At 38.7% G+C, this 13,285-nt stretch overlaps 1 protein-coding gene across 2 annotated transcripts; it reads left to right on the plus strand.

Annotated features, from left to right (window-relative positions):
- The first annotated feature begins 5,448 nt into the window (after positions 1–5,448).
- Positions 5,449–11,199, plus strand: LOC149842920 (squamosa promoter-binding-like protein 15). Of its 2 annotated transcripts, none has more exons than XM_090001647.1 (3): positions 5,449–5,845; positions 10,245–10,390; positions 10,637–11,199. In XM_090001647.1, the coding sequence occupies exons 1-3, from the start codon at positions 5,586–5,588 to the stop codon at positions 11,020–11,022; spliced, it is 792 nt and encodes a 263-aa protein (XP_089857773.1). In that variant the 5' UTR covers positions 5,449–5,585; the 3' UTR covers positions 11,023–11,199. The 2 variants fall into 2 exon arrangements, with proteins under 2 accessions (XP_089857773.1, XP_089857771.1); XM_090001645.1 differs by having other exon boundaries at positions 5,505–5,845; positions 10,493–11,199.
- The last annotated feature ends 2,086 nt before the right edge of the window (positions 11,200–13,285 follow it).

The following is a 13,285-nucleotide window of genomic DNA, read 5'->3' on the forward strand; positions in this document are numbered from 1 at the left end:
CAAGAGCGTGCCAAGATGCTTTTGATGGCTTGAAGAAAGCCTTAGTGAGGGAGCCAGTGTTGCGACTGCCTGATCATTCGAGACCCTTCGAAGTCCACACTGATGCCTCAGACTTTGCCATTGGCGGAGTTATTATGCAGGATGGTCATCTGATCGCATATGAGAGTCGCAAGCTGAAGGATGCAAAGAGGCGTTACACAGTGCACGAACGTGAGATGACCGCCATTGTCTATTGCCTCAGGACCTGGCGGCACTACCTTTTGGGTGCCGAGTTCGTCGTCAAGGCGGACAATGTGGCCATGAGCTATTTTCAGACACAAAAGAAGTTGACGCCTAAACAAGCTCGATGGCAGATGTTTTTGGCTGAGTTCACTTTGCCTTGGAGTACAAGGTTGGAAAGACCAATGTTGTGGCGGATGCCCTGAGCCGTAGGGCTGAACTGGCAGCTGCGCGTGCGGAGTCTTCTAAAGTGCATTTGGAGGGTGCACTGTTGAGCCGCATCCGCGAGAGTACGCAGCAGGATCCGACCGCACAACACCTTGTTTCTCTGGCGCAGGCAGGGAAGACTCGACGATTTTGGCTACAGGATGGCCTCCTCGTAACAAAAAGGGGACGCATCTTTGTACCACGGTGGGGAAGCCTTCGCCGAGAGCTGCTCAAGGAGTGCCATGATACACTATGGGCCGACCATCCTGGTCAAGAGCGGACCTTAGCACTCCTTGAGCGTGGCTACTATTGGCTGCAGATGAGAGACGACGTTGAGGGGTATGTGCGGACATGCCTCATCTGCCAGCAAGATAAGAGGACAAACCAGAAGGCTGCCGGTCTCCTTGAGCCTCTACTAATTCCAGAACGTCCTTGGGATAGCATCTTCATGGACTTTATTGTTAGTCTGCCAAAGGTAGAGGGTCTCAGTTCTATTTTGGTGGTGGTGGATCATTTCTCAAAGTATGCCACCTTCATCCCAGCTTCTAAGGAGTGCCCTGCAGAGAAGACTGCAGACTTGTTCGTAAAGCATGTGGTGAAGCACTGGGGCATACCAAAGAGCATTGTGAGTGATCGTGATGCTCGCTTCACGGGCAAGTTCTGGCGTGAAGTATTTCGGCTACTTGGCTCTGAGCTGCTGTTTTCAACTAGCTTCTATCCGCAAACAGATGGGCAAACAGAGCGTATCAACGGGATCCTGGAGCAGTACCTTAGGCACTTTGTTAGTGCCAATCAGAAGAATTGGGTGAAGCTCCTTGATGTGACACAGTTTTGTTATAATATGCAGAAGAGCGAGTCTTCAGGCCACAGTCCGTTCGAGATAGCCACGGGGCAGCAGCCACTGACCCCGCACACTCTTACCACACAGGAAAAGGGAAGGCCATCATTCGCCTATCAGTTTGTTCGCGACTGGCACGAGCAAAATGAGTTAGCGAAGGCATTCTTACACAAAGCGGCAAAGAGAATGAAGAAGTGGGCAGACAAACACCGTCGGCCCGCAGGGTTCCAAGTTGGGGACCAAGTGTTGGTGAAGTTGTATCCTGGTCGTACAGGCATCTTCCGTGGGCGGCACCGCGGACTACTCAGAAAGTATGGGGGACCCTTCACCATCACAAAGAAGGTGGGCAAGCTAGCATACAAGCTGAAGTTGCCCCCAGACTTCAAGGTGCACCCTGTGTTCCACGTGTGCAACCTCAAGCAGTTCCATCCAGATGATGAAGACCCGGAACGCAGTGTGCCGCAACGCGCTCCCATCATGCAGAGGGCCCCGACAAAACAACGGGCCGAGAAGCACATCAGTCAGATCCTTCACCACAAGGTCAACTACTTGGGACAAGCGAAGAAATATTTGGTGCAGTGGGAAGAAACAGCGGAACCAACATGGGAGCCTGCATTTCGAATGAACAGCCGCTACCCGGCTGAAGTCAGGGCTTACCACGAAACAGATGGCGCCGAGGACGGCGCATGATTTGAAGGGGGGAGCATGTTCCCTTGCGACTTACAGTGTACAGTTGCGCTTAGAGTCTGTTTTGCTTTTGTTGAGTCTGATGTAAGCTGCCCGGTTCAGGTGAATCAATACCCCGAAGGGGCAGCCCGTATACTTGAACTGTAATAGCCTGCGGGCAAAATTGTGAATGAAGTAAATGCGTTGAGCTTTCTTTTATTCACCCTCGTTGTGATTGCTTCTTGTGATTGCAACTTCTCTCCCTCTATTCTCTCTCTTGCTCTCTTGCACTCTGATTATAAGCTTCCGCGACCGGCAAACGAGTTGACGAGTAGGCTTGCGGCGGTGAGGAAGGACCGTCGCGCCGCGCTGGCCCATTGAAGGAAATAGGCCCGTGACAGAAACCTACCCACTACAAAACCCACCGAACTTACCCACTAAGAAATATTTTATCACATTTTTAATATTTTTTGAAATTCTAACCTTAAGTGTGTGTTCAACATGATTGATTTATTAAAAATTGACAGATGGATCATGCATTTTGGATAGAAAAATGGTATTTGGAGCTTCAATTTTATAAAAATTGTAAGCTGTTGATTTTTTAAACTTTATAAAAACCTATTATGCATTGAAATCAAATGCTCCAAGAACTGATTCCTATAAAAATAAGTGCATAGATCACATCAGTAAGGTCAGAATTTTGAAAAAACACAATTAATCTAATAAAATATTTTTAGTGGGTAGATTTTCATTTCCCTATATATATATATATGTGTGTGTGTGTGTGCGCGCGCCTGTGTGAAACTATTTGCTACTACTGAAGGTAAGGAACTAATGAGTTGTATCGACTTAAATTAACCACATAAATGTGTTTAATATGGTTTGTTTGCTAAGAATAAACGTTGGATCATGCTTTTTTAATGTAAAATTGTGATATAAAATTTTGGCACATTGTGGGGCTGTTGATTTTTGGACCCCTTTAAAAACCTAATTATTTGTCATAGTCACATGATTCAAAACAAGTTTCCTACTAAACAAACCATCGATATCACATCTTTAACATTTGATCTACAAAAGAATTAAATATTTTTGAAGAAAAAAGTGATTTCTACTCATTAGTTTCTTACTTTATTAGAAGCCAATATTTACCTATGTTTTTAATACACTTGGTTTACATAAATCTAAGTTTCAAAAGTAAAATATAACCTTTGAAATATGTTTACAATGTTATATTTTACTATTTTATGTTTTATTTCATTTCTAAACCACTCTTATTTTCATGAATTATGAGTTGTTGATTTTTCACAATTTAAAAAATGAATTTTGTGGAGTATTAAACATAATGAAACCTGGCAACATAGTAAATAATAGGAGTGTGTCAATGGGTCAGGTTTAGTCAGACCTGACAGGTACCAAACCCTATAGGGTTCGGGTACGGTGATAAATAAAATGACAAGATTAAGACCTAGGTCTAGACCTGAAGGTCCGATTAATACATGCATCGGGGTATAGTTTGTGAAAAAGCCTGGGCTCGACCAGAGTTCTGATTAAGACCTGTAATTTTTCAATGTAAAACTCCTAAAAATTAGTATTTTATCGAATTTGGCCCAACTCTGATTCATGTAGTTCTTATCAGGTTCGGGTATAGTTTCTCCTATGGTGACACAAGTCCGGACCCAATACCATACCCGAAAATAAGGGCAAAGTCTAGTCTCACTTGGGTTTGAACCAAACCCCAACCCATTGACACTCCTGGTAAATAAGCTATGATAAACACATATACGAGGCTAGATCTACCATTTGGTGGCTATATTTATACAGAATGTGTACCACCTTAAGGTGTCATGGTAGGGTACAGAACGACCAACCATCATATATATATATATATATATATATATATATATATATATATATATATATATATATATATATATATATATATATATATATATATATAAAGCAATGCTATAGTACTCCTAGATTACCTACTCCCGCGTAATAGAAATCATTATGAATTTACTCAACATAGTTTATTTGATAGGAATCATGGATGATGCTTTTTGGACATAAAAGTAAGATTTTTTAAGTCATGAAATTTGTATACGTTGTGAAAAACATACGTATTGCTATAACCACATGATCCAAAACTTGTTTTCTATTAAATAATGCTTATAGATCTGTTTCTTAGTAAATAAGCAATGAAAAATACATCTAATAGTTCAGATCTAGCAAAAAAACTCTTGAAAGTATAATTTTTAAAAGGTCCTGATGATGACCTAATGAAAAAGGGGTAGTTACACCCATCGTCTGTTGATAGTAGAGGCAAAAATAGATTGGATTATGTTGGATCTATGATCTAAATATGACATACTATTCTGTTCAGATAGGATATGTTCTGACCTTTTGGGGATTCAAATTCAATTTGGATTAAAATTTGTATTGAATAGCCCATGGATTCAGCAGCAGTTCCAAAGGTTGACCTATTCGGGAATCTCTTGATCTATGCTTATTTTTTAACTCCTCGAAGCTACGCCCTTACTCGTCTCTGTGTATCCACTTTAAGCCTTTAATTAGATTTCAATCAAATTTAATCCATTTGCACCTTTCACATTTAAATCCCTGTTTTTTAAATTTGAACCTTTTTGCCTACAACAGGTGCTGGCCGCGCACCTGGCTACGTTGGTACGCGCAACTGTTTCTATTTTGAAGAAGGTCCATACCACTCATACAGTCAATATCATATTCGACGAATCGGATGTTGGTTAAACGGATTCAAATTTGAATGGCAAAAAGTTCATACCAGATCCGTTTACTTATATGTAAAAGGATTCAGATATTCATCAATTTTAGATATTTGTCAGATTCGGTCGCCAAAGATCAAAACCATATCCGTATCGGATTATTGTTTTGGCTTACCAAATGTAACTAAATGTAATTCAGTCTGATATGGGATAAAATCCAATTCATTTACATCCATAGACTCAGGTAGGGATTTAATTCGGACTCGGGTTTAGGCATTACCAAAGTCTGACTTAATCAGATGGAATTATATAAAACCAAACCCAAAACCTAATAACTTAAAACCTGACAATTTACACTTAATCAGGTCCGGTTTGAATTGGGTTCTAGGTTTTGTGGGTTTCGGGTTCGGGTTTGAATTCAAAACTCAAAGCCAAACTCGCATTCAATTATTAATTGGTTCATAAGTTTTCTACTAAACCCGAGTAAACGGGTTCAGTTCGGTTGGGTATCGAACCCAAACCCGTTTTGTTTACATCCCTAGACTCAGGTCCATTTTGGCATTTTACACCGTTGGATATGGGCCCCACAAAAAACAGTATTAGAAAGGTAATTTTGGAAGCCTGGGACTGGCTGGATGCCTGGATCGGTCCAGGACCCTTAGCCTGCCCTACAGGGAGTAGGGGCAGAAAGGAAATTTCGCATGACAATCATTTTGGTGCCGCGACCAACCGCCCGTGTTAAAAACGGCTCCCCTGTGGGTTGGCATCGCCGGCAGCCATGGCTTCCTCCTACCACGCTCACTCGCTTCCCCTCCCAGGCCGTCTTGGTTTACTCTGAGAGAGACGACCATCGATCCGAGTCGTCCCTCCTCCTTCCTGCTTGCTTCTTCTGCTTCCGAGAGAGAGAGAGAGATATGGATTCGTCATCGTCGTCGTCGGTCTCGCGGTTAAGGTTTTCGGGTGGGACCGGCGGCGTAGCTCCGTCGGTGGCGGGGAAGAAGAAGAGGAGGGCGAAGACGGCGGCGGAGAACAGGTGCCAGGTGGAGGGTTGCGACGACGACCTCAAGGGGCAGAAGTCGTACCACGTACGGCACCGCGTCTGCGAGGTCCACTCGAAGTCGCCGGTCGTCGTCGTCGACGGCCGGAAGCAGAGGTTCTGCCAGCAGTGTAGCAGGTCGCCATCTCTCTCTCATATGATTTCTGGTTTTCATTTTTCTTGTGTTACAAATTTCCATGAATTGTTTTCCTTTTCTTTATTTATTATTTAGTTGGCTTTACTGTTGCTAGAAATGCTGGGAAAGTGATTCGTGGTCGACTATTGGTTTCCTTATCTGGCTTTCTTTCCTTCTTTTGTTGTAAATTCTTGAGATTTGAATTTAAGGGTTCTTCCTTTTTCCGTTTGCTGATCGTTATTAGACGTTGGTGATCCTGTTTTCTGGTTTTCTTTTTTCTTGTTTGAAATAATGGTGATCCTTTTTTCATTTTATTTTCTGTTATTATGGTTTCGTAAGTTTTTGGGATGCAGTGAGATAGCTGGTTGATTAGGTTGCGATATCATAATCGAGGGGTCCCGGGTTCAAATCCCATGGGAGTTATCTCCCAGCTTTCCTATCAATAAAAAGAAAAGAAGTTTTGGTGAATGGTAACTTTTTCTTTTCATGGTATTATAACTGTTGGTAGTTCTCTTCCTTTTTTCTTTTTTCTTTTTTTTTCTCTCTTTAGTGTTGGTGAATTAACCCCATTCTTTAGCTTGGTGGTTTCAACAGTTGAGATCTTTAATCATTTTCTGGCATGTCTTTTTGCCTTTTTGCTAGTTCGCCAGTGTGAGGGAAGCTCATTCATGGATATGTTGGTATGCAACTATTTCTATTTTGCTTTATGGCTTTTTCGTATTTTTCCTTTTTTTGGGGGTATGGGTTAGTGCTTTCCTACGATCATCTGACGTTGATTGCTGTGTGTGTGCACTTTATGTTTTTCTTTTCTTTTTCTCTTGTATGTTGTCATTTTCTTCTTGCCTTCTTGCTTCCTCTTTTTATTGGGCGTTATGGTTTCTTATGTAAGGGTAAGTGAACTTTTAGTATATATATTTTTGTGGGTTATGGCATAAGAAATTATTAGGATTGTTAACTATTTTTTTGTGTGAAATTGAGATTTCATATATGCTTGCTTGTTCTGTTGGTCCCTTTTTTCTTTGTGTGGTGTTGTCCTATTCTGTTCAGTTAAGGGAACGATTATCTGCACTTTATGTTTGTTCTCTTTAAGCATTTTTTTCCATATCTCCAGCTGGCAGATGTGCGTGATCTGTCAGTTCTTCTTTTCTTCTTTTTTTCCTTTTTTCTTCTCTGAAGTTTCGGTGAACTTGACGTCAGTTACTTGGACTCCAAGTTTACAGGGATATTGGAGTGAAACCATGAATCAAGTGAACGATGTTTTTCGTTTAAACATGGATGGTGTGCTTCATCTCTTAGTTGAGTTTTCTCTGTAGGTTATTTGCTGTGGCTTGGTTGGTGATGGAGCATATTCACTCAGGTGGTATTGTCTTATTGTCAATGGGTGCACGCCAGTTGGTGGGAGATTTCAAAGGAACCTATTAGATGGCTTGCATATGTTATGATCTACAGTTTGTCTACTTGTAGGCTTTATCAAACGTTATTAAATCAGGCTAATGTCAAATGGATGAATTAGATTGGAATGATCTCGTACTGGTTTGTGTTGCTTCTTATTTGTGACTTTGAATTTTCTCTTGTCAATTTCTTCCTGTTGGTGAATGAAGCCGTGTCACCATTTTCTCTATTCTTTAATAGCAGTTTTTTCTGCTTGGACTTCTGAAAACATTTTATGCAATTATAAACATGACTATCTGCATTTAACAGTGACAAAGAGCAAACTTTGCATAAGTGGAATTTGCACATCTTTCATACAAATGCAGTTCCCTGGTCTATATTCATACTGTGTGCAGTGTTGCGTAGTGGGCATGCTGAACTCATAACTTGGTGTGCTTTTCTGGATGTGAAGCATGACAGTTTTTTTCTTTTTGCTATTCTGTGATATTTGCTTCTGATAAAGTTTTTCTTTTTCTTTCATTTAGAAAAAAAAGAAATTCATAAGAAACATTATATTGAGCAGAAGCCAAAAAATGACTGCCATTGTGATAAGAAATCAATTGTAAGTATGACTGAAGTAGATGTAAATGAATGGTCTGTACTTGTCTTAATTCATGCAATAGGGACAGCCAAAATGCAGTTGCATAATGAGAACATCCAACATACAGTTAAAAAAAATTCTAGAAGTTTTGCAGTTTATGAAGTACATGCCAAAAAAGGACATCTGCTTAGCAGCAGTAGATGAAGTGGATACTGAAAGCATGAGGAGCGAGCTGTATCATTTGACCTAAGCCCCCCTGCAAAAGAGTGCACTTTTACCACCAAAACATCCTCCAGAATGTCAAAGATCATCAACACTGGTATCCAGTGTGGGAAATGTTCAAGGGATCATTATCTTAGTGGATACATGTATATGTATAATAAAGCTAGAAAGTGAGCAAGGAGGTCCTGAGCAGCTCAGAGCCTGTGGAGGAATCCTCTCAAAGAATGGGGCATCTAAGTTAAGAAGCATATGACTTGTTATATGATAAACTAAAAAATAACCTATTAAAGCTTGCATTGCCAAAAATTTACATTTTGTCAATCATTATGATTCACGTCTGAGGCACATAAATTGAGGGCCAAATTCAAAAGTTTGCTGGCTTGGAAAATTTTAACTGATGCCTTTACATTTGTCCATGTTGCATGAAGTTTCCTTGAATGAGTTTCATGCCGAAACTTATTCCTCAAGCAATATATTTTTCTCAATGTTTGGAAAAAATTAGTGGTCATAGTAAAGGCAATTTGCAAGTACATAGTATATATTTCAAAAAAGGAAAAAATAAGAAATATCTGAATTCAATTTCCATAGTATACTGTTAATTGTCTTTTCAATTTGTCAAAAGAATTGCTTGGAAATCAACTAACAATTTAACATCGAAAGAACAGAGATTTTAATGTTGCAGTACAGAATTTGTTTCTCTTAGGACATGTTTGGAAAGAGGAATTCATCTTCACATACAAATAAATCCCATACGAAAATGAATAATTATTTAGAATCCAGTGAATTATTTTATTGTGCATGATTTACATTATTTGAAAACGAATACAATTCAATTTTTATGTTTGTTTTAGTACTATGGAAACTTATATTTAACTAGTTGCAATCCTTCGTTAACCTATTTTTCAATTATAGATCCAAAACTGAATAGGTTTGATTATCAATGTTTAGTGACTCTCTCTCTCTCTCTCGCTCCACTTCAACTAGATGAGTTGGTTTTGTATCTAGGTATTACCAAATTGTTACTAAACGGATTCAGGAGTTGGATTTGACTTTGGATAATATCCAAATTTAAATAAGAAGTTGAATCTGAACCATTTAAATTTGAATGTAATGGGCGAGGTGGATGTAATGCAAACAAACCACTTCTCATTTTCCAAAATTTGAGATTGAAATTGTCCTAACAGACTATGATGTGGAAATTTTTGATATATCAGAACCACAGAGTCAAAGATGACATTGGTATAACCTATTTTAGATGGATTCAGGTCTCAGATTTTCTGAACAAGACCTTTCAATGCCCTAGGACAGCTGCTCATGCTCTTTTAGAAACTCTACCGTGTAAGGATTTAGGTTTATCAGATGTAGAATTGTGTGGGACACATCTATGTACATGTTCATCCTTAACAGGTTGCATACTTCTGTTTCTGTTGGAAATTTTGTTGGTTTTCCTTGCAGAATTGCCATATTTCTTGTCCGCTCCCATTCATTTGCCACTTATATGCATATCGATTTTTATAGAATTTGATTTTGCAAAATTTTCTAGATGGCACCTAAGTTTCTAACATAAATAAAAAATGCCCTTAATGTTTAGAAATTTTCAAAAAGAAACTAAAGTTCTATTTATATACCTCAAAAAGAAATTTTAAAACTTAACCGCAGTTACTGCTAACCTATCTTGGGTAAGTAATAAATTTTACCTTTTTACCCTCCAACAATTACAATATACTCTTGGTCTTATATGCCAACCTGGGTTTGCGAAGCATATGAATTAGGTGGGTTTTGATCTGATATCTTCCTGTCTGAATTTTTAATAATTGTTCATTGTTAATCCTTAAAATTTATTGATATTTAGATGCCACAAAAATTTGTTCAACTTATAGAAAAGAGGCTTTGAAGGTTGGAGGAGAAGAGAGAAAGAGTGATTATTAAAATTTCAGAGGTCATATTTGAGATTTTGCTATGAATTTAATGTTAAAACTATCCATGGGCATTTTTTATTAGCCATAACAAAAATTAGGTGCATCTTTGAAATTTTTCATAACGTTGGTGCATTTTTTGAATTCTACTGAATATTTAGGTGCTAATTCTGAAATTACCCTCAAGTTTTTTTTGTCTCTTCTGCATATCTCGGGCTAAGCTTTTATTCATTCCTATTGACAGTTGAATATGTTTAATTTTTTTTGTTTGTTTCATGGATGTATGATCAGGTTTCATGAGCTGGGGGAGTTTGATGAAGATAAACGCAGCTGTCGAAGGCGTTTGGCTGGTCATAACCAGCGCCGCAGGAAACCTGCACCTAACCCAGCAACTTTGATTCAGTACCCCATGCAAATTACTGCTCCTTCCTTCTATGGTGAGTTAAAATTTCAAAACTGTTGTTATATTCTTTTTTATAGTAAGAACAAGAATGCACTTATAATGTTTATTTACAAGACCTAACATGTTTGATCATCAGGTGGACAGTTCACTCCTGGTCTTACCATGGAGAAACCAACACATTTTAACTCCATGAAGCCTATGACGGCTGATGCTTGTGATTTTTTCATTGGTAAGGTTGCTGCTGCTTTGCCTGGACTAATGTCCTTTAACACAAATGCAGACACTCTGTCGCTCCATCCCACCACAAATGTTTATGAAGGGAGGCTGCATGATCATTACTTGGAGACATGCGGACATAGATTGTCACTTAAGAATGGATGCAGCGATGACGGTTGTGGTGCAGAGAATTTATTCGGTACTTCCAACTCTGGGCGCGCTGCTCTCTGTCTTCTGTCAAAGGGATGGAATGATGTTGAGTTCAACAGTGCTTCATCCATGAACCAAATGCCATTGGTAAAAATGGTTCCACAAAATTTGCAATTTGGTGCTGTTTCGGATGATGCCCTGCAAGTGCATTTGCAGTCGTCAAGTTTGTTTCCTCCAGCAACCTTGGCCCACAGGCCTGCAGTTTCAGTAGTCTCATTTAGCAAATGCAATGCAGGTTAAACCTTGACTGCTGAATGTTCTCTGATTTTCCTTGTTTCTTGAGGTGGATAAGCTTTGGTTCAGAGAACTGAGTTTACCACTGTGCTGCTTTTCCAATGCTCAAACCAGTTTAGAGTTTCAAATGCACTCATGGATGTATGGATTTAGATTGGCTGTTAAATATTGATGTTAAGGATTCATTTGTTGTGTGCTTTCAAATTTAAATGTTAGTGTGCAAGACCCAGTTGGTAACTCATTTTTCTTGCCACCATTGCTTGTCAGTTTATTATTTTCAGTTAAAATGTTGTTGCATGTCTACACTATGTTTTAGGTTGACACTAATTATCTTCTACAATCATGAAAAGAAAATCCCATCTACATTTATGGAGATGTGGATTTACAGAAAGAGGTTTCTGCTATTAGCTCATGAGCTAAGCAGAAACTAAGTCAAGATCTCTTAATCCATGATTCGTCTGTACATATTAAATCAGTTGTCCATTATTGCACATTTGAAACACAAATTGATGTATCACATTTTTTTCCTACATCTTTGCCTTTGATGCTAGGGGAAGGGTGGAATAAATCCAAGCATTTTAGCATCATTGTGAATTTAATGCCAACAGGAGGATCAGATAACTATAAATCTTTCTTCAGATATAATGATTTGGATTATTCCTGGAGTTGACAGCAAGTATTTGATTGAGTAGATCAAATGTGTCAGATCATGACTTATGGCAAATCATTAGTGTTAAAATTTGCCATTCTACTGTTGTTCAGGTGAAATAATCTTGCCATCCTCGTGTGCATCTCACCGTCATGATAATTTGGAATCTTGCCTAAATGGATGGAAAATCTTAAGCAATGGATGTTAAATTGAAATTCAACATTACTTGCTAATGATCTTTCATTGAAGATCTGCATCACTACTAATCCAGAATTTTTTAACCACTTGTTGAATTCCTGGCACTGATTTCATCTGTTCGGTTGATCAATAGATTATTTATCTGTTTATTAATTTATTCCGTTCATGTTTGGAGTTGAGGAAAATCAAATTTACACCACGGCCACTTTGCCCTCAAAATCCCAGTGAGAGAGAGAGAGAGAGAGACCTTGTGCTTCTCAACTTGCCTCAAAGTTCAGTAGGATACTTTTTCCAATTGTAACTGGGAATGTCAAGTCACAAGTTCAAAACCCGTGCGTGTCCCTTGCCGTAAGGCTGAAGTTGGGTGTACTCTTGGTGGGAAGGGGGGACCTGGGGTTTTTCACCAACGGGTTCGCGAGTTGACTGAGTTGGTTTTCCCTGATTACCCAAAAAAATTATAACTGGGAAAATGCGAGATTTATGAAAAATCTGAACTCTTAGGTTCCAGTTTATTGGGAAATTCTAATTCAGCCCTGGGGTCTCATAAACCCACAGGCCCTAAGGTGCTTCTCATAATCACAACCAACCATGAGGTTCTTTCTTGATGATGACAGCCGGAACAACTCAAAATGGTACTGGAATTTCATTTCTAAATCACGATATCCTTCTGGAAGGAGGCAAAAAAGGAAGAAAATCGGTACTCGAAATTCATGCATTTCCAGTTTTTCCAGAATTTTAATTATGCCTTGGAGAGGGAATACTATTAGAGGAATCACTAAGGTACTAATGCAAACTGATTTACTGTGGGATCGTCATAGGATAGCTTTAGCATAATCTACAAAAGGTTTCCGAATTTAAAAGTTACTTACAAAGAACTGCCCAACATCTCAGTTATTACATTAAACTGCCGTGTTAATCTACAAATTGGGAATCAGATCGGATATAATTGGATATCCAATTTGAATCCAGCACTTTCCGGATTTAATCCTTATAATGAGATCTGGATCTGGATTATGATTTGCTAAATCAGATTTTTTTTAGATTTAGATGGGATTTATGTCTATTTTAAGTTGGATCTAATTTGGATCTGGATAAAAATTTAATATAATTTCTTTTCTTTTCTTTTTTACATATATGTCTCCCACGGATTCAACCGTACCATATAAGATCTGTTTCAGATCTACATTGTATATATTGGATTTGTATTTGGATCTAACAAGATCTGCAGGCCCATATCCAACACATTTGGAGCCCCCATCTATAAACATTTCAAATGCTTTCTTGGTTTGTAAAATGACATTTTTATCATTTTTTGTTAAAACTACACATCTTATGCTCTTTTACTGAACAAATCAATAAAGAGGGCATTTTAATCATTTTTTATACTAAACTAAAGACAGCTGAGTGATTTTAGGACCAAGA

The sequence above is a fragment of the Nuphar pumila genome, chromosome 3 (assembly GCF_984573655.1).
Source record: "Nuphar pumila chromosome 3, dmNupPumi1.hap1.1, whole genome shotgun sequence".
NCBI classification, from domain to species: Eukaryota; Viridiplantae; Streptophyta; class Magnoliopsida; order Nymphaeales; family Nymphaeaceae; genus Nuphar; species Nuphar pumila.

Coding starts and splice junctions, on each gene's coding strand:
- LOC149842920 (XM_090001645.1), top strand. CDS start 5,586: ATGGATTCGTCATCGTCGTCGTCGGTCTCGCGGTTAAGGTTTTCGGGT. Junction 5,846..10,244: donor TTCTGCCAGCAGTGTAGCAG/GTCGCCATCTCT, acceptor ATGTATGATCAG/GTTTCATGAGCTGGGGGAGT. Junction 10,391..10,492: donor TACTGCTCCTTCCTTCTATG/GTGAGTTAAAAT, acceptor TTTGATCATCAG/GTGGACAGTTCACTCCTGGT.